The sequence below is a fragment of the Rhinoderma darwinii genome, chromosome 2, assembly GCF_050947455.1.
Source record: "Rhinoderma darwinii isolate aRhiDar2 chromosome 2, aRhiDar2.hap1, whole genome shotgun sequence".
Taxonomy (NCBI): Eukaryota; Metazoa; Chordata; class Amphibia; order Anura; family Rhinodermatidae; genus Rhinoderma; species Rhinoderma darwinii.
In genome coordinates this window covers 448,192,413-448,212,248 of record NC_134688.1, presented here as the reverse complement: position 1 = coordinate 448,212,248, position 19,836 = coordinate 448,192,413, and the positions used below count along the sequence as shown (strand labels likewise).

Genomic DNA, 19,836 nt, shown 5'->3' with positions numbered 1-19,836 from the left:
AGGGAATGTGGATAAGAGGACCAGGGGACATTCATTACATGTGGAAGCTAGGGACGTTTTAAATATCAATATAGGAAGGGGTTCTTTACAGTTAGAGTAGTCAAACTATAGAATGCCCTACCCCAAAGATAGTAATGACAGATACTATATCAGAGCTTAAAAAAAGGGCTAGATGTTTATCTAATGACGAATGGCATTGAGGGTTGTAACTAATCTAGCATTGAAAGATGTGTGTCTGATTGAGATAGGTTGAACTTAATGAATTTGTGTCTTTTGTCAACCTATATAACTATGTAATTATGTAACTGAGTAAAACAGAAAAGCATATATACAGTATAGTTTTGTTACCGTATAAAGTATTTTCCCCTATTATTGCATATTTGTAACACTGAATGGTTCCTGAACAAAATGTATTATTAGACAAATGGAACATGAGTAACCGCAGATTTTATATTATTATTACATTGATATATGAAACAAATTTAACCAACATCCATATCACCCATGTGAAGAAAGAACTGACAATGTAATATGGCAGTAGATACTTCCAAGAGCATCTGCATCCAGGCTCGGAGAAAAAGCTTCACCACAGCATGTACCATTAAACACACTCCGAGCCAGCTGAGAGGAAGAGAAAATTGTAGAGTAATAGAAAGTGAAATTGTTCACACCACTGAACATGAAGACAGGAGAACCAGAATGGTCAACAATAAAACACCAGGGATGTAGCGTTCTATAATACAGAAGGCTGCCCACAGCGAGGCACACACTTTATTTGAAAGCCAGTACACTGAATGATGACAGGATTACCAGTGTAGAATGGAAATAAAGTTAAAAAAATTCCATAGAAATATATCCCGTTTTGCCAACATAAAACGTAATAAAAAGCTAGATGTATGTTTAAGTATATAAGCTCATATGTATCATTCTAGTGTGATATAATATATGTAAAGTGTATTTTGCACTACAATACATATTAATTTATTCCAGTATCTTAAAAATATTGTAACTTGAGACCGTAACCCTATAAAAAGGTGGTAATTGGTTCTGAAGCCCTATAAAAGGCAACCAAAAATAAGAAAACATGAAGACTGAAAAGAAACACAACAACAAATAACTAATACAGATAAAGCTAGTCCTTAAATATAAAAGTCAAAAAGAGCTGCAGAAAGCTAGGGGAATCACTTTCGATCTGGAGGTTCCTGTGTACAGTAAAAGGAAAATAGCGCCACCCTCACTTCCTGGCACATGTTGAAAACAGAACATATAGCGCTGTAGTCTGAATTAATCTTAGTACTACAATTTCGTCACATGTAGTACTTTATTTTTATGGATCATAGAACATAACAGATTTTTTTCTGTACTTTTAAATGTCGGGTATTTTGCCTTCTCTCTGATGGTTTATGTAAATGTTCATTTTCTTTCTCTATTTTTACTGAATGGATGGGCTCTTCCTGGTGACATGTCTGAGTTGTGCTGTGTGCTCTGAGCTAAACAGATGTGTCGTCCCCCCACCCGCTGCTTCCCATCTTTTCTCTCAGCATGAGTTTCATACAGATGGTGGGGGACCCTGCTGCAGCATCCCCCTCCTCCCTGTCTTTTATTTACTGTTTTTTGCAAGCCAGAATTTTTCGTGAGAGCCTGCAGGCGGGGAAATGGGAACTACAGGCTGCTGGAAGCTGAAGACAATGGCACTCTATCCTAATAATTCATATTACAAAGTTTCATATATTAATATATACTACTGATATAAGCAACAAAAAAAAGAAATTTATAATAATAGGTACACTTTAAAACATTTTATAATAGTAACGTGTATCTCCATATGTGCAGTCTTTCAACTGTAAGAGCAGCCATTTGGTTTCCGATCATTTATTTTTTTCAAACAAGAAGAAACGACAATCCGTCAACCATATTTATTATCATGAGGATAATACAGCACATTTATTGGTCAACTAAGCACTGAGCCTTGGTATCTGTGTCTATAAGTAAACCTTCTTCTCTCCCTCCCTCTCTCAGATCTTCCGGGAAATGAACCCCTCTGGAACATCGCTACCCATTGTCTCCCTCATTGGGCAAAACCATACCTACACAGGGGCAGTCCATGCAGTTGTTAAGACCAATGAGAAAGGAAGAGGTGAGGGGACAGCCCAGGATGGCCTCATGCCACTTTACTACAAGCTGTGTGACTAACACTAGATTTTACTCCTAGATCTCACTGCACCATTACTGCTATTACTACCACTTATGTTACCAACTCATGAACAATATTAGCTATTCTTTATAATCTTTCTGAGACATATATAAAACAGCTTTGGTATAACCTATATGTTTGGTATAAGTCATTTATTTTTTGATCGGTATAATACTCATTTGCTCTTCTTATGAGGGCACTAGTCCAAGTTCTCTCATCTTCATAAATGGATGTAGAAGGTTCTGTATAACTTCAAAGGTCTGTGCAGAGAAAACCCTGCGTAAGTCCAGTAGCAGGTAGTCAGGGTGTAGTGTATGGTAGAGTCGAATCAAAAGGAAGAATAGAAAAAAGACGAAGCCAACACTAAAACAACACCACAGAAACTGCACCATGATGTTAAGAAGCAACCTAAAAAAAAAGACTGATTGTTAGGCCTTATTCACACTTGTGTTTTTGCATTAAAATTATTTCCATTCAAGACCTGTTTCTATTTAAAAAATATATATATATATTCATAATAATAAAAATGGCCACTGGTGGCAGCCAAAAACACATGTGTTCAGTTGTGGCCACAATTTTTTAGGTGTAGTAAATGGTGCAGACTTTACCTTAGCCCTAAAAAACCCTGAATACCCTGACACTGTTTTGCCATGTGCGTCTGTTCTAGCTGCTTCTCCTGAGGAAAAATCACAGAAGTGGTTGGAGTCAGAATGTATGAATAGATAATTAAAGTGGTCGTTCCATTAGACATTTATGGCACACGGCTGTTTCTGTCTCTATTTATTGTAATGGAGAGTTACTATGCATACGTGGCCTCTCTGCTGGTAATAGAAGACCATGAATACCCGGTAAGAAAGGGTCCCAGTGGTCGGGTCTCCACTGATCACACATCTAATCAATATGTTATAAATGCCTTTGATGGAAAAAACACTTTTTTGATTAAAAAATCATAGACATTGGTGGCATATCGCTAGGATATGCTAAACTTGTCTGTTCGATGGCGGTCCAGCTTCGTGTCCCGCTTTGTCTGTTGTCGTCTCTTTTGGGCAGCCACATGGACAGCCATTGACTTTGCTGTATCGATCAGCAGGGGTCACAGCGTTCACACCCCGCAGATTGGACATTTGTTGCATATCCTAGTGACATGCCACCAACGTCTTTGATAAGACAACCTGTTTTACCACAATTAAGTCACCTAATCATTGGATGGTTGAAATTACATTGCAGTTTTATTCATGATGAATCATAAAATGGGTACCATTATGGGTAAATTCTATCAAAACTAACAGGTTTCCTACTTACCAGCTTGGTCTGTATTATCTCATACATTATTGTACCGCTGGCTTCCGGGTTGTTGATTAGACCATTCTCTTCAAATGCGTTCCTCCTAAAAGAGAGAAGTCTATTATACAAACTATGTGATGTCTTCACAATCATCACCATCAAAATTGCAGTAGAAAGGAAAAAAGGGTCTATTTCTCATTTATCAAAAGACAATATAACATTACCACTATGCATCAAATAGAAGGAGTGAAAGCATATTAAACTAATACAGACATCATCGTTCTTTATGTGTATACATATTCTCAATATACAAACTAGAAAAAAGTATTTACATTATCCATGTGGACTTTGCAAATTTATTAAGAAAAAACTGTATCTGAATATTGAATGAGCCATATAGAGTAGTTACGAACATAGCAATTTCCTGGTAAGATTCTTCCAGCTGAGACTGTAATTCTTGAATCTTATTGTTCAGAACCTGAAGAAAAGATTCAAGATATATAAGGCCCCACTGAACAAATAGGTTATAGCAGATAGAGTTTTATAATGATGTAGTTGTGGATCTATACCTTACCTCTTTAATAGATGAGTACTGGTTCATTGTCATGGTCATCTCCTCTATGACTGAGTCTATCTAGAGTTGATCGAAATTAACATGCCACAATGTGAGAAGTCATCTTTCCCCCAGCAGCCACCTCAATCCACCATGGTGAGATAATTTTCCCAATACAATCTGTATCCAGCCATTGCTATTGAATAGAGTGGTCACACCATCCTACAATCACTCTACTCCACCAAATAGTGGTTTTGGAGTACACTACCTCTTATAGTGTTCATACTAGGTCTGATTTTAGAATACAGTGTCTCCCATTGAAGACCAAGAAACTGAATACCCTGCTGCTCACCCACCTCTTGAGAGTGCTTGTCCTTTTCGCTTAGCTCCAGATTCTTTCGATCCAGATATCTCTGATGGAGCAAATAAATAATGAAGCTGAAGACAAGGAGATACATACCATAGAGCCAGACCATGCTGGGTCTTTTGAAGAGAGGGGCCCAGCCCCGGTTGGTTCAAGCCCCTTTGCTTTTGGGTTGTAAGAATCAATGTAGGACTCTCCTCTACAGAGAAACTTCATTGTTTCCAAACTAGGGGATAAGAACTTAGGCCATGGGTCATGGAAAGGGTGTGGGGGGGAAGCAAATACCAAGCCCATCTGTAACGCAGGCGGCCGCCGATTGCCGCTATCCTGCTTCCCTCGGCTGCCACCAGCATCTATTAACTCTGTGCTGGCGTTCCCCTGCTCCTCCCCTGGGATGCCGGCATGTACTGCTCCCGCCCGCCGGGAGCTCCCGTAGGGTGCGTGCCCTGGTAACCCCTTAATGGGCCAGCACACGCACCACTATAACCTTCCCTAGCCTATCACTGTGCACCCTATCCTACTTAAATCCATCCTCCCCCTTCTGTGCCTGAGCGTTGTTGTGCCTGCCCATGTTCGTTTAGCAAATGGACCCTTAGTTGTATCCTATACCCAGTGTTCGCGTATCCTGTTTCCTGTATCCCGTATCCAGTAATTGTGTTTTTTCCAGTACGAAGTATAGTGTCGGAGTCAAGTTTGTTATCTGTGCCAAGTGTCATCTGTGCCAAGTGTTATGTGTGCCAAGTGTCATCACGCCAAGTGTCATCACGCCAAGTGTCTGCCACGCCAAGTGTCTGCCACGCCAAGTGTCTGCCTATCTTCTACCCAGGTACTCTCGTCCTAAAGACTATCATTGACTGGTGCTTGGGCAGCTGCTACTCCGCTACAGTGGAGCGCCCTAGTGGGTCCACTTTCCCCATAGCCGTGACACGTCTGTCCTAGGTAACAAAACCTGGCACCATAATGGGGACCCAGTTTGAATTTTACTTTGAGGCCCCCTCTATTTTATATATCACACTGAATGAAGAGTAATACCACACGGCACCCCACTGCAATGGCTATACTCTAAAAACATAGAGGGGATAATAATCCACAAATACTTTATCCTGATCCATGAGATTGTGCCCTAATTCCAAAAGAAATCATTGTCCTTTTAGGAGCAAACCTAGAGCGGAACCATTAAGTAATGTGCAAGGTGGGCAGTGGCATCTGAGAGTCCATGTGTGTGGTCATTGGTGGCTTCTGAAAGCTGCAAGTGTTCCTCTCTATTGTACATGATGACTAATGTTCCAATATCAATGTCCATGTGTTAATTTTCTTGATTGAACGGGTTAGAGCAGACAGAGTGGTAGTTCGTGGAAGCCTTAAAACCATTCACATATGTCTATGTTCACACTTCCGTCGCAGGCTCCGTTACAATTGATGGCAAGAATAAAGTAGCATGCGCCAGTATTTTTGCAGTCAAAATGACGGAAAACACAACGGAACCCTGACGGGGTCGTCGGGAACCATTGTGATCCGTACTATGACAGATCCGTCGCAGCATTGTGGCTTCTGTTATGAACGGAAGTCATGATGCAGATGTGGACAGAGCCTTAGAATTCATTTTATGATGTAAAACACTGATTTTGGAAAGGTCCAGTGTTGCATGTGTTACTGCAAATATTCTAATTGGACCATAGGGTTAACTAAGTCATACCTTTTATCATGGAATAAATATGATTTACGAATGTTTTATGAAAGGATCGGTTGATGTGAACCAGGACAGTTAGTAACCTCACACCTTTGTTACATCTGCTTCCAGCACCAACCACTGCATAGATTCCAGGTGTCGGACCCCCACCGATCATATAATGATGACCTACTCTGACTGGACAGCCCCTTTAATTCTGACAAGTTCCACAAACTTCACCCACAAAACCCACCTCTAGTTCCATGACCTGTTGCTTCAGCTTGTTGACATCATCACATAATAAGTGGTTCTCCTCCTCAGAGACACTGATCTATGAAATAAAGATTTACAGTATATACGGAAAAGATTGCAGTGATTTAACTAGCTGCTTAGATGGCTTTTATATATTTATACATTCAATACCCTTAAAATGAATCTCAATTTGTTTTTAGGTCCAAAGTTGATGATTAATGCTTTCTAGCGTAAATTATAGTAAATTTGTCAGGCCGCGGAAGGCCATACTCCTTCCGCTAAGCTTCACCCACTTCATAGTAAAGTGCAATGAGCAGCGCAAATGCCTCAAAATATTATTTTTTTTTAAGAAAATGGCAACTTTGTTGCGATTTTTCTAAAACAGAAAACTGGCGTCAAATAAAAATAATTTTCCCCCCAAACGCGGGGTGCCGTTGGTTGGCATGACATCCCGGGGGCATGGTGAAGGCCCCCAGGTCTGCCATCTTTGTACTCCAGCAGTATATTGTGATACTGATACTCTCATATGAAGCCCTAGGAGAGTGTCAGTATCACGATATACTGCAGTACATTAGTATTATTAGATTGGTCACCTCATCTCCCACAAAAAATGGAATAAAAAATTATCAAAAAGTCCCAACTGGAACCGATAGAAACTACAGTACGCCCCGGAAAAAATAAGCCCTCATACCGCTCAACCGACGGAAAAATAAAAAAGTTCTGCCTCTCAGATTATGGTGACAAAACTCAAATTTTATTCCTTGTAAAAGTAGTAAAACATAAAAAAAACCTATATAAATTTAGTATCGCCATAATCGTATTGACCCACAGAATAAAGTTATCATGCCGTTTTTACCGAGCAGTGAACGCCGTAAAAACAAAACCCCCCAAAAGATTGAGGAATCTGCTGTTTTTTTCCTATTTTACCCAACAAACATTTTTTTACCAGTTTCCCACTACATTATATGTTCGAATAAATTTTGCAGTGAAAATCTACAACTCGTCCTGCAAAAAAAAAAGCCATCATATGGCAATATTGCTGAAAAAAGGAAAAAAAAGTTGTGGCTTTTGGAACGTGGGGAGGAAAAAACGAAAGTGAAAATCCCAAAAAAGGCTGAGGGGGGAAAGGTCCCTGTAGCAGCAGCTCCAGGCAAAAATCAATGTTTATGCTGGGAATCTAGAGCTCTTTACCAGAAAAATGGAGCTCTGACCACTATAAAGATATATGAAGAAATTAATCAGTCCAGAATTTTTTATCTATTTAGATGAAAATAATTTTTTTTATTCAAGAGTGAATATTCATTTTAAAGAGGCTCTGTCACCAGATTATAAGTGCTCTATCTCCTACATAATCTGATCGGTGCTGGAATGTAGATAACAGCAGTGTTTTTTATTTTGAAAAACGGTCATTTTTGAGCAAGTTATGAGCAATTTTAGATTTAGTTTCTTAATGCCCAACTGGGTGTGTTTTTACTTTTGACCAAGTGGGTGTTGTAAAGAAGTCTATGAGGCTGACCAATCAGTGACCAATCAGTGACCAATCAGTGACATACACTTCTCATTGTTCCAGCCCAGCATGATCCACAGCACAGTGAGATTGTGCAGTGAAAGAAGCTGGGCTGGAACAATGAGAAGTGTATGTCACTGATTGGTCACTGATTGGTCAGCCTCATACACTTCTTTATCTGGTGACAGAGCCTCTTTAAGTAGAAAGGTCTTTAACAGGTTCCCGACCACTGGCCGTATTTATACGGCCAGCGGTCAGGGTCTCTGAAGTCCGCTGTATAGACTATTTACGGCGGCACTTCAGAGACTGTGCACGCGCGATCGCGTGCACACAGCTCTATGCCCTGGCTGTTGCCAACAGCCATGGGCACTGGGCAGAATGTCAGGGGTCAATCTTTTGGCCCCTGAACATGTGATCGCTGTGACAACCAATCACAGCGATCACATGCATTTCTGCATAGAAAACAGTGTGCACGCAATCGCGTGCACACAGCCCTGTGCCCACGCTGTTACCAACAGCTCTGGGCACTGGGCAGAGTATCAGGGACCAATCTGATGGTCCCTGAACATGTGGTCGCTGCGACCACATTTGTTTTATTTTGACTTTTCTGGCAGTAAATCTCCTGCCTCTTTTTTTCTCCTCAAACATTGTTTCAGTTTGAGGAGAAGAAGAGACTCGGGAGAATACCTGCCAGAAGATTACAGTGAAAAAAAATACAGTTACACTCTAAAACATTCTCTGTATAGATAGATTTCTATCTATCTATACAATCTATCTATCCATCTATCTTTTTTTCTATCTATCTATCTTTCTTTCTTTTATTCTATTAGAATAGGCAGGTAGGGAGTATATAATTATATATATATATCCACATATATATAATATATATAGCAATAGCGGTTTATTTTTTTGTTAGCGGTAGTGTAGATATATATAGCAGTTAGTTTGTGTGTTTTATAAAAAAAAAAAAAATTTGTTTAGTTAGTGTTAGTGTTAGTTACGTTATGGCGAGGAAGTTGTTTAGCGCCGAGGAGGCATACGCCATGCTGTGGTCTGAGTCGGAGAGCGCATCAGAGATGGCATCAGAGGTGGAACCTGTTTTACGCAGTGACGATGACAGCGTCACTTCAGGTTCATCTTCAGGGGACGTTGTCCCTGATGCAGTTGAAACTGCAGAACATGAAAGCGCAGGGCCAAGTAGCGCTGTAGCACGGGACAGCCTGGTCCCTCCAGTCCAGGCTCTTGTATGGGCACCTGCCCCATCTTTTGGGCCTAGAATCCACGGATTTACTGCCACTCCTGGCATAACCGTGGACAATACAAATTTTGTCCAAATGGATTACTTCCATTTATTTATAACGGACGACATCCTAAATCAGATTGTCCACGAAACAAATTTATATGCCACTCAATATATAAGGCAGAAACCTTCATCCACCCATGCCAGAGATTGGACGCCCACCAATTTGCTGGAACTAAAAAAAATGTTGGGGCTCACCCTAAATATGGGTATTGTCAAAAAGCCCTCCATTAGGTCTTACTGGTCAACAAGACCCGCCCAAGCCACCCCAGTATATTCTGCAGTAATGCCCAGGTCTCGTTATGAGACAATAATGAGGTTCCTCCACTTCAATGACAACGCACAGGCCCCCCCAAGTACCCATGCAAACCGGGATCGGTTGTTCAAAATAAGACCGCTAATAAATTCCCTGAATAATTTATTTCTGCAACTCTACACCCCTGAGCAGAATGTAAGTGTGGACGAATCCCTCCTCAACTTTCATGGCAGACTTAGCTTTCGCCAATATCTACCTTCAAAAAGGGCAAGATATGGCGTTAAGCTCTACAAATTGTGTGAAAGCGGGTCAGGATATACCACCGCCTTCAGGATTTATGAAGGGCGGGACCGCTCAATAAATGTTCCTGGATGCCCCCCTGATCTTTCCACCAGCAGTAAGATCGTGTGGGAGATAATGCAGCCTCTGCTTCACAAGGGGTACAACCTGTACTGTGATAATTTTTATTCCAGTGTGCCCCTGTTTAGGCATTTGCATGCTGCAAGGACTGGGGCATGCGGTACCATGCGCAAAAACAGAATTGGTTTTCCACAGCAATTAGTGGGGAAGCGCATGGTAAAGGGGGACTCCTGTGCTTATGCATCTGAAGAATTGCTGGCGGTCAAGTTCAGTGATCGCAAAGATGTGTATGTGCTAAGCACGATTCATACCGCAGGAACAGTGGCAGTGAGGGAAAGAGGGGCAACATCGGACAAGCACAAACCAGTGAGCGTGTCCGAATATAACAAGTACATGGGGGGGGGGTGGATTTAAGCGACCAGGTTTTACAGCCCTATTTAGTAAAACGCAAAACTAAAACCTGGTACAAAAAAGTGGCCATTTATTTGTTACAGGTGGCAAATCCACAACTCATTTGTGCTCTACAAAAAAAACAGAGGCAGAGACACATACCTGGATTTCCAGGAGAAAATTATTGAAGGCCTCATTTTTGATGTTCAGGACACCCGAGAATGCCCCCAGTCAGAGGATGTCACGCGACTGACTGAAAGACACTTCATCAGTCGGATTCCCCCAACAGCAACCAGAAGCAACCCCCAGAAAAAGTGCCGCGTCTGCAGAAAAGACGGGCACCGCAAAGATTCCCGATATTTCTGTCCCTCATGTCCCTCGCAACCAGGCCTGTGCATTGAGCCATGTTTTAAAAAATACCACACTGTTCTGAATTATTAGATTTTAGTTAATTCGTTGAAAATATATTTGCCCTACATTCCGTTTTTATTTTTCCCCTGATTTTACTCCAAGGGTGAGGGAGGGAATGGGTGGGGGGTGGATGTCATGTTTGATGTTCTCTAAAGTTCATCTGCTGGAGAGCTCCATTTGCATAAACCTGCAATTTATTATTTTAGAAAACCCAAAAAAATAAATTCCCATTATACCCCTAGATGAATATTTTGGGATTTCTGCTTCAAGAGCAGATATTTTGGAAGTGTTATAGAAACTCTGTTGAGTTTTGTAAAACCAGCTTTGAAAAAAAGCGATTTGTGAAATAATCTTCTTCTATCGTCCGCCCTCCTACATCTCTATGTGATAAATAAGGCCACATATTTGGTATCCCCATGCACGGGAGAAGTGGAAGAATGTGGAAGGAGATGAATTTTGGCCGTGGTCTATACTGTGCGTGAAAAATGCTGGTATAAACTGACGCATTTGCTAAAAAATTGCTAATTTTATTTTGATCCATCTTATTCAAGAAACTTTCAGAAGAAAACTGGACTGTCTAAAAATATGATAAACCCCTTGAAGAAAACCTTGTGGGGTCTACTTGTGTGAATGAAGTAATTTATGGGGTGTTTCTAATGTTTCAGCAGCATTACGCCCCCAGAAAACAGTATGCGGCTATAAAATCAAATGCAAAATTCCTGGACCGAAAAGGCCAAAAAGCCTCCTTTTATGCCAAGCCCTGGCACATGCCCGTGAATAAAGCACACATATTTGGTATCCCCATGCACAGGAGAAGTGGAAGAATGTGAAATGCGATGAATTTTGTCCGTGGTCCATTTTGCGTGTGAAAAAGCTAGCATAAACTGACGCATTTGTTAAAAAAAAAGCTAATTTTATTTTGTTCCATCTTATTCAAGAAACTTTCAGAAGAGAACTGGACTGTCTAAAAATATAATAAGCCCCTTGAAGGAAACCTTGTGGGGTCTACTTGTGTGAATGGATTCACTGAAATTAGATAATGTGTGTCGTTCAATATTCAATATAGTTCACCGCCTGGAAGAACGATTAAAAATAAGTTTATTGGTTAAATTCATAAAATTGTGGCTCTACTAGCCGTTGATGCCAGACCAGGCTAAAGCAAAAGATTGCGACACGATAGGCGGTGTGGAGTGATAAATGTCTCTTTCCCCCCAAAAGAAACCACCTATCTGTTTATTGTATAATAACGCTATATCTTTGCCATTAAATGTCTATCTAAATCCTCTATCTAAATCCTACGCGTTTCATCATCACATGTAAAGTGATGCTTCCTCAGGGATTGATAGATTTTGATTTATTTCAAATATCGAGGTGATAACAATATAACAGCACTGGATAGCACTGTTTTTGTGCTGATTCATAGTCTCCAGACGCATGCACGGCACTGATACATTGGCCGTACGCGCGCCGAGGAAACTAAGGGCTTAAAAAGGCTGAGAGCCCGCCCTCCAAAGGTAGTCCCCTAGGTAACCGCCAATCCGCATATTACACGGCAACCAGTGACGTGCCGGAGGCGGGGTCCCGAGGACCTAGCAACCGATGGGGGTTCCTGGACGACAAAAGCGTCCATGGTAACTGGGGGACGCTAGACGCGGCTCCTTAGTTGTCAATTGACAAAAATACATCGTGTGGATATAATGGTAACATACGGCCCTGTAGAAAAGGGCCGTGTTAATACATGGGGAGGAACTCAATTGTAGAGGGAATCGTCTCACTCCGAGACTGACTCCCCAAAATACCATAATATTATGGTATTACAATAAACAGATAGGTGGTTTCTTTTGGGGGGAAAGAGACATTTATCACTCCACACCACCTATCGTGTCGCAATCTTTTGCTTTAGCCTGGTCTGGCATCAACGGCTAGTAGAGCCACAATTTTATGAATTTAACCAATAAACTTATTTTTAATCGTTCTTCCAAGCGGTGAACTACTTGTGTGAATGAAGTCATTTATGGGGTGATTCTAATGTTTCAGCAGCATTAGGCCCCCCAGAAAACAGTATGCGGCTATAAAATCAAATGCAAAATTCCTGGACCAAAAAGCCTCCTTTTATGCCAGCCCTGGCACATGCCCGCACAGTGAATAAAGCACACATATTTGGTATCCCCATGCACGGGAGAAGTGGAAGAATGTGAAAGGAGATTAATTTTGTCCGTGGTCTATACCGTGTGTGAAAAATACTAGCATAAACTGGCGCAATTGCTAAATTCTTGCATTTTTTTCCAATTTTGCCCACTTTAGAGAAAAAAATAAAAATGATATATACTGACAAATGCCACTAAAACAAAGCCCTATCTGTCCTTTAAAAAGAGTGTAAAATTCAAAGATGAACTTTATTCACCTGCAGAGTTATAGTCATCTAAAGAAGCGCATAGCAAAATTGTGAAATTTGCTCTGGTCATTTAGCTGTAAAACAGCCTAGTCCTTAACCGGTTAAAACAATCATTTAAAAGCAAAGCTTCAATGGAAGAATAGATAACAGTAATGCAGAATCACAAGGCTCCACAGGTCGGAGAACTGAGGGAACATAAGAATATATGTAGGCTTACCTGGTGTAAGAGCTGATCTGCTTTCTCTTCCATCTGAGGACAGTTTCTCTCCTGACCAGAGACCTTGCAATAAGTACAGACATACAATTATAACTTTTATTAATATATGAAATATATTTTTAAAACCACTTACCTATAGGAATAACACCCTGTCTCTGGTAAGGGATAGTGCCGATATACCGCCCTCAGATTGGAAATTCTTCGTCTGTGTTCACTATAGTATCATGGCTTCTGTTTATAACTGAGCCATGACAACTATGGCTGATCCATTTTGAAATGGATACCAGCAAACCCCATTGACTTTAATCAGGCCAGTCATTGTTCTATCGACATACCCGTTATCTTAGATGCCAAGATTGACACTGCAGAAAGCGTGATTTTTGCTGTCAAGAATACCAGAAAGTCAGAAGGAAAACCCAGATGGACGCCATTGTGGAAAACACCTCAAATTTGATGTCTAAGGATGACAAGCCCTGTCCCCATTCCTTATTAGGGTATGTTCACTTGACCTATTTTCAGACGTAATTCAGGCGTTTTACCCCTCGAATTATGCCTGAAAAGACGGCTCCATTACGTCTGCAAACATCTGCCCATTGCTTGATGTTTTGTTCAGACGAGGTGTAATTTTACGCGTCGCTGTCAAAAGACGGCGCGTAAAATGACGGCTCGTCAAAAGAAGTGCAGGAGACTTCTTGGGACTATTTCCGAGGCGTTTTTCATTGAATCTATTGAAAACAGCTCCAAAAACGGGCGCGAAAAACGCTGCGAAATACACGAGTTGCTAAAAAACGTCTGAAAATGAGGAGCTGTTTTCCCTTGAAAACAGCTCCGTATTTTCAGACGTTTTTTGTTAAGCGTGTGAACATACCCTTAGGGTGGATGCCATAAGGGGAGGTCCCCCACTCAGGACCCTCACTAAGTTCTGGAACCTGAGACAACGCCGGAACGTGAGACAATCCCTTTAAATCTGGAATCAGCGCAGTTTGCCACTGCCCCCGCATCTCCTGGGTTGGGTGCTATAGTAGTGGTCTAGTCTGCCTCTATGGCTGATATATACACATATACTTGTAGATGTCAATCATACCAGTTCCTTCTTCCCGTGCTTTGCAGTACACTCGGCATACTTGCAGTGCTCCAGGCTCAGCTTCAGCTTATCTGCCTCATCCATCAGATCCAGGAACTTGGCTTTCTCTTTCTGCAAGCTATACAGAAAAGGGTTAGATGAGAAAATGTATATCTTCCATGTTCTTATGGTAAAGCTAGGGCTTCTAAGCTTTAGTTTACAGATATGTGACTATAGGGGCAATATAGGCGCCAGAACAGATTAGGCTGAATGAGAAGTTCTTGGAGAGCCTGCAAAAGCTCTCACTTAGGGTATGTTCACATGGCAGCGTCGATTACGGCTGAAATTACGGAGCTGTTTTCAGGAGAAAACAGCTCCGGAATTTCAGACGTAATGGCATGTTGCTGCCGTTTTTCGTAGCGTCCATTACGGACGTAATTGGAGCTGTTTTTCTATGGAGTCAATGGAAAACGGCTCCAATTACGTCCCAAGAAGTGACAGGCACTTCTTTAACGCGGGCGTTTTTTTTACGTCTGAACGGCCCCATTGAGTTACATAGGTCCGTGCGACACGCGTGATTTTCCCAAAAATTTTCCCAAAAATATACAGTAAAACTAAGATATTGCTGGAAAGATTTTTTAGCAACTTGGCAGAGAAGGACAACTCAAGGAACTACCTGTTTTTCCTGTTGATTTTTTTTTCCCATGAGGACAGCACTTGTACAATTGCTATATTGTAAGGCCCCATGCACACGAACGTGTTTTTGCGGCCGCAATTCACCCGCAAATCTGCGGGTCAATTGCAGTCCCATTCATTTCTATGGGCCCATGCACACGACTGTGGTTTCCACGGTCCGTGCATTGCCCAGGAGCCTGGACCGCAAAAAGACATGTCTTATTACGGCTGTGTTTTGCGGTCTAGGCTCATAGAAATGAATGCACGCGGCCATGTGCATGGCCCGGGATTTGCGGGCGGCCCGCGAATGACACTCCGCGGCCGTCCAAGCAGAAAATCACGGACGTGCACACCCCTTCGGTCGTGTACATGAGGCCTAAGATAGACTCTATAAAATAAATATATGTCTGTGTGTGTGTGTGTGTGTGTGTGTGTGTGTGTGTGTGTGTGCGCATATATATTTATATATTATATATTATATATATTATACATGAACATAGTTGCATGAAGGGAAGAGTTAATGAAAGGGAGGAGTAGGAGTGGGTTAGAGGGAGAATGGGAGGGTCAGGGGTAATAAAAGGGCAGTGCAGGTAGTGTTTGGCGCCATTACCTAAGCAGATATCAGTTTGTACCGCCCTCCCTCCCTCCCTCTTTTTTATTATGTATGATAGGGTCGGTTGTTTTTGCTGCCTTTCTCTTTGTTTTTTCTCCTTTTTTGCAGGGAATTAGACACGATTGGGCCGTTTGGTGTTTTTTATAAATGAAAATGACGATTAATTTTATGTACATTCGTTAATAAAATGGCTGCTGTGGCCAATTTAATCTAACACTATGTCTCTGTGTGTTTTATATGAGATGGTGGGTTGGTGGTTATGGCCATTTGGGAGTCAATGGGAACAATGGGTTTTTGGCACGGAACAGACTCCTCTTTCCCATGGTCATGACTTTAGTGTGTACACGAGGGCTGGGAAAAAAATTTTTAATTTCGTTCTTACCTCCTGTTCTCTTCGTGAAGTGATTCCAGTTCCTGCGTCAGTTCCTGCACTTCAATGTCTGATTTCTCCAGGGCTTCTTGCAGGTCATTGTTCAACGTCCTAAGTCTCTTCCACTTTTCCTCCATTTCTTGCCATTTGTTTGCTGTTCCCCTGGGTAAGTGCAGGAACATAGAAGAAGGGTCATTGTCTGTGCTGGAGATAATGGTCAGTAATGAGTATGAGGAAGAGAACAGGCTCAATAATGTGTGTGCAGAAACAGGGTAGTACTTGTCACCCCGGCAGGGTTGTCCTGGGCTCTTGGTGGAGCAGAGAAATGTTTTGCAAATCCAGGAGAGTGTCCACAGGAGCAGTCATTGCATTTTCTGGTGGTGATCTCTGCTTATAGAGATGAGTGCTGGTAAAGGAATTACGGACGTAGCTTAAAAGTGGTCGCTTGTTTGCTGCTCACATGTCTTTTACTGGCAGAGAGCAGAGATTCTGAAGTAAGAGAATCATTTTTTAATTAATTTATTTTATTGTTTTATAATATGTATTAATATCTACATCGCTATTTGCCTATGTTTATGAGGGCACTCTGACAGGCACTATTCATGGGGGCACTCCGGCACCGTGATGTTTGCACTCTGTTATGGGGAATTCTGGCTTTTGTTATGATGAACATAGGCTTAACTGTAGATGTAGCCGACATCGTAGATTCTTTGGAGCACAGAGGCTGAGGGGGACCCTTCAAGGGTAGGAACAATATTCATTTTTCTAGGGGAAGTTAAGTTGGTGGCTTTCTGATTTCTAGCTCTACTATGTGTAAACTTAGGCCCTGGTCACGCTGAGTTTTCTTGCAGGCAGAAAAATTGGGCTCAAAATTCCTGAAGGAATTTTGAGGCAGATTTTGACCTGCCTGCACTTTCTTGACCCGACTTTTGCATTGAGGACAAAATACACTGCCGGAAAAGTTTTCTCTGCCTCCCATTGATTTTAATGGGAGGTCAGAGGCAGAACCGTGGCAAGAAAGGACATGCCTCTTTTTTTCCCCACGAGCGGATAAAAGCCGCTCTGGGAAAAAAAACTACTCCGCCTCCCATTGAAAACAATGGGAGGCAATTTTCGGACCAACGCGGTTTCCGTGTTCAAATCAGCGCCAAAAAACTTTGTGTGAACTGGGCTTTAAGGGGTATTCCCATAATCAATATTTCTCACCTATCCACAAGATATGTGATACATATCTGCTTAGTGGAGGTCGGAACACTGGGACACCTAAAGATCCCGAGAACGGGCTTATCTGTGCGCCCCATATGAATGTTATTGTTTGCATTAGTAAAGTTTAGGTCACTGACTCTTCAATGGGGCCCTTTAATTTTATTTACATCCCTAATGAGGGCGACGTTTTATAAGCATTTGAAGGTAGGTATCTGTGGCACATCTAAAGTTTCACTGAAAACATTTCTTCTAGGTTGCTAACTATGGTACTATGTATACCATGTCTCTAGACTGACTTACACAGCAGGACCAGATGAATCCACGTCTTGGTCAGGAGTGACTGAAGCCATGGTCTCCTAGTAATGATAGGAAATAGGACATGTTCTATTTTTCAATTTTGAAACAACGGCCATGTGAGCGGCCCCATTGAAATACATGCGTTCGTGGGACAGCCGTTGTCTTAACGACCGTCACACGGATGTATTCTACGTTCATGTGAATAAGCCCTAAAGGTTATGAAAATAATGAAACCTGGGGCTCAAAAGTAAACCCACAGAGTGAATGGGGCAAGATTGACAGGGGCTAAAAAGAAAAGGAAAGAGAAATAAGGCAACCTCCCCTTCCACCTCTCCTCAGTTTTGTTGGTGTTTTTGGTGATTGTTAGGGTATGTTCACACGCTAGACTAAAAACGGCTGTAAAATACGGAGGTGTTTTAAAGGGAAAACAGCCTCTGATTTTCAGCCGTTTTTTATGCATCAAACGTTTTTTACAGACGATTTTGGAGCTGTTTTTCTATTTCTAAGAAGTAACATGCAGGGTCTTTTTTATGAGGCGTTGTTTTACGCACTGTTTTTAAAGACGGCCGCGAAGAAAAACTCTGTTTTTCCCATTGAAATCCATGGGCAGATGTTTGGAAGTGCTCAGCCTCCGTATTTTTAGACGTTTTTCGGGGTGTTTACGGCCTGAAAAACAGCTGAAAATAAGCCGTATGAACGTAGCCTAAAAGTCACAGCAGGATTTAAAAAAAATTCTAATTTGAGGGCAAAATATAAAAATGAAAAGTTTAAAAAATACACTTACCTAACCAATACTACTGCGTCCCTGTCACTTGTTTTTGTTTTTATGTTGAATGGAGGAAATCTAAGGGTATGTGCACACGTAGTGCTTTCAGCCGTTTTTCTGGCCGTGAAAGTCCCGAAAAACAGCTGAAAAATTGGAAGCAGAACGCCTACAAACATCTGCCTATTGATTTCAATGAGAAATACGGTGTTCTGTTCCGACGGGGCGTTTTTTACGCCTCGTTTTCAAAAACGGCACATAAAAAGACGCCCGCGAAAAAGAAGTGCATGTCACTTTTTGAGCCATTTTTGGAGCCGTTTCCCATTGACTCTATAGAAAAACATCCGTAAAAAACGCAGCGAAAAACGCGAGTTTGATTAAATAAATACTGAAAATCAGGAGCTGTTTCCCCCTGATAACAGCTCCGTATTTTCAGACGATTTTGGTTAAGCGTGTGAACATGCCCTTAGAGCTAAATCTGAGATCAGGTTTCCTAATTGATCCCTGGGTAGGCCATGAAAAAAACACCCAATATGTTTTAAATAAAAATATTAAAATGCTAACTATTTTATGGCCGTTTCCACTCAGCATTGGTCTAGTGAGAACCGTTTAGTGTTAAGGGGAATCATTATTTTTTACCGAGTGAGTTTTGAAAATGGCATTGCCCTTCTGATGTTACGTATTTATCTACCATCCAATTATCTATCATTATAATACCATATGATCCAATTATCTACCCACACGCTATAACATACAGTACTTGGTTGTCAGTCATGGAGTCATATAGACATATTATAGACATTTGGTCAGACACAGTATATTATAAAATACCAGTTATCTGTCCGTACAATACAGTCTATAACTATTTGTATACATGACCGCCACTGTGTAGAGTTTCCCACCTCATTCAGTGTCTGGTATTTATGGTTTCCAGAAGTGACAGTTAACGCTGCACCTGATCCCGACCACTGTACAGTTATATTTACCTATGGTCCAGTTTTAAAGGGACATACACTATCCTAAATATTGTCATTTCTTAAAGTTACAGCTTGCAGTTTAGTCAAGGCAAGTGAAGCGACTGAGATGCAGTACCAGACAGAGCTCATGGATAAAAGTGGCGCTGTTTCTGAAGAAAAAAAGGAGAATTTTTCGTCTATTCCTGGAAAACCAAATATGACATTATCGATCACTAATAGGTTCTCTTTGCGAGAAACACTGACTATGATATATAGCTATATACCATCATATAATTTAATCATATAAATATGGGTTAGGCTCTCTTCATACTGTCCCTACTCTCCATTCTGTTTTGTTTGCTTTTTATGGCAGTATAGTGTAGTCTGCACTGCTGCTCTTGCCATAAAAAGAAACCTGGTAGACCTTATTAGAAATCAATGGGGTCAGGATTTGTCTTAGCTCCGTTATGGACTAAAGCCATGATGCTGATGTAAGCAGGGGCGCAGGAATACAGAGGTTAAGGCTGGGTTCACACGACCTATTTTCAGGCGTAAACGAGGCGTTTTACGCCTCAAATTACGCCTGAAAACACGGCTCAAATACGTTGGCAAACATCTGGCCATTCATTTCAATGGGTTTGCCGACGTACTGTGCCGACGACCTGTCATTTACGCGTTGCTGTCAAAAGACGACGCGTAAAATAACAGCGTCGTCAAATAAGTGCAGGACACTTCTTGGGA

General features: G+C 41.4%; 1 protein-coding gene across 1 annotated transcript; it reads right to left on the bottom strand.

Moving 5' to 3' along the window:
* Positions 1-2,313: 2,313 nt before the first annotated feature.
* LOC142741555 (uncharacterized) lies at positions 2,314-19,101 on the bottom strand. Its single transcript, XM_075850923.1, has 12 exons — positions 19,042-19,101; positions 17,380-17,435; positions 15,886-16,077; positions 14,237-14,354; positions 13,153-13,215; positions 6,318-6,395; positions 4,388-4,444; positions 4,053-4,112; positions 3,892-3,956; positions 3,497-3,581; positions 2,803-2,870; positions 2,314-2,602 (listed from the first exon to the last, which is right to left on the bottom strand). The coding sequence occupies exons 2-12, from the start codon at positions 17,427-17,429 to the stop codon at positions 2,383-2,385; spliced, it is 1,056 nt and encodes a 351-aa protein (XP_075707038.1). The 5' UTR covers positions 17,430-17,435; positions 19,042-19,101; the 3' UTR covers positions 2,314-2,382.
* Positions 19,102-19,836: the final 735 nt, after the last annotated feature.

Bases quoted from the DNA above. Each gene is read 5' to 3' on its own strand.
- LOC142741555 (XM_075850923.1), bottom strand. From the start codon at position 17,429: ATGGCTTCAGTCACTCCTGACCAAGACGTGGATTCATCTGGTCCTGCT. The intron at 3,957-4,052 runs GTAAGGTATAGA...TCTTTTCTTCAG, and splicing joins AGTACTCATCTATTAAAGAG to GTTCTGAACAATAAGATTCA. The intron at 2,603-2,802 runs GTAAAGTCTGCA...CTTTTTTTTTAG, and splicing joins CAGGGTTTTTTAGGGCTAAG to GTTGCTTCTTAACATCATGG.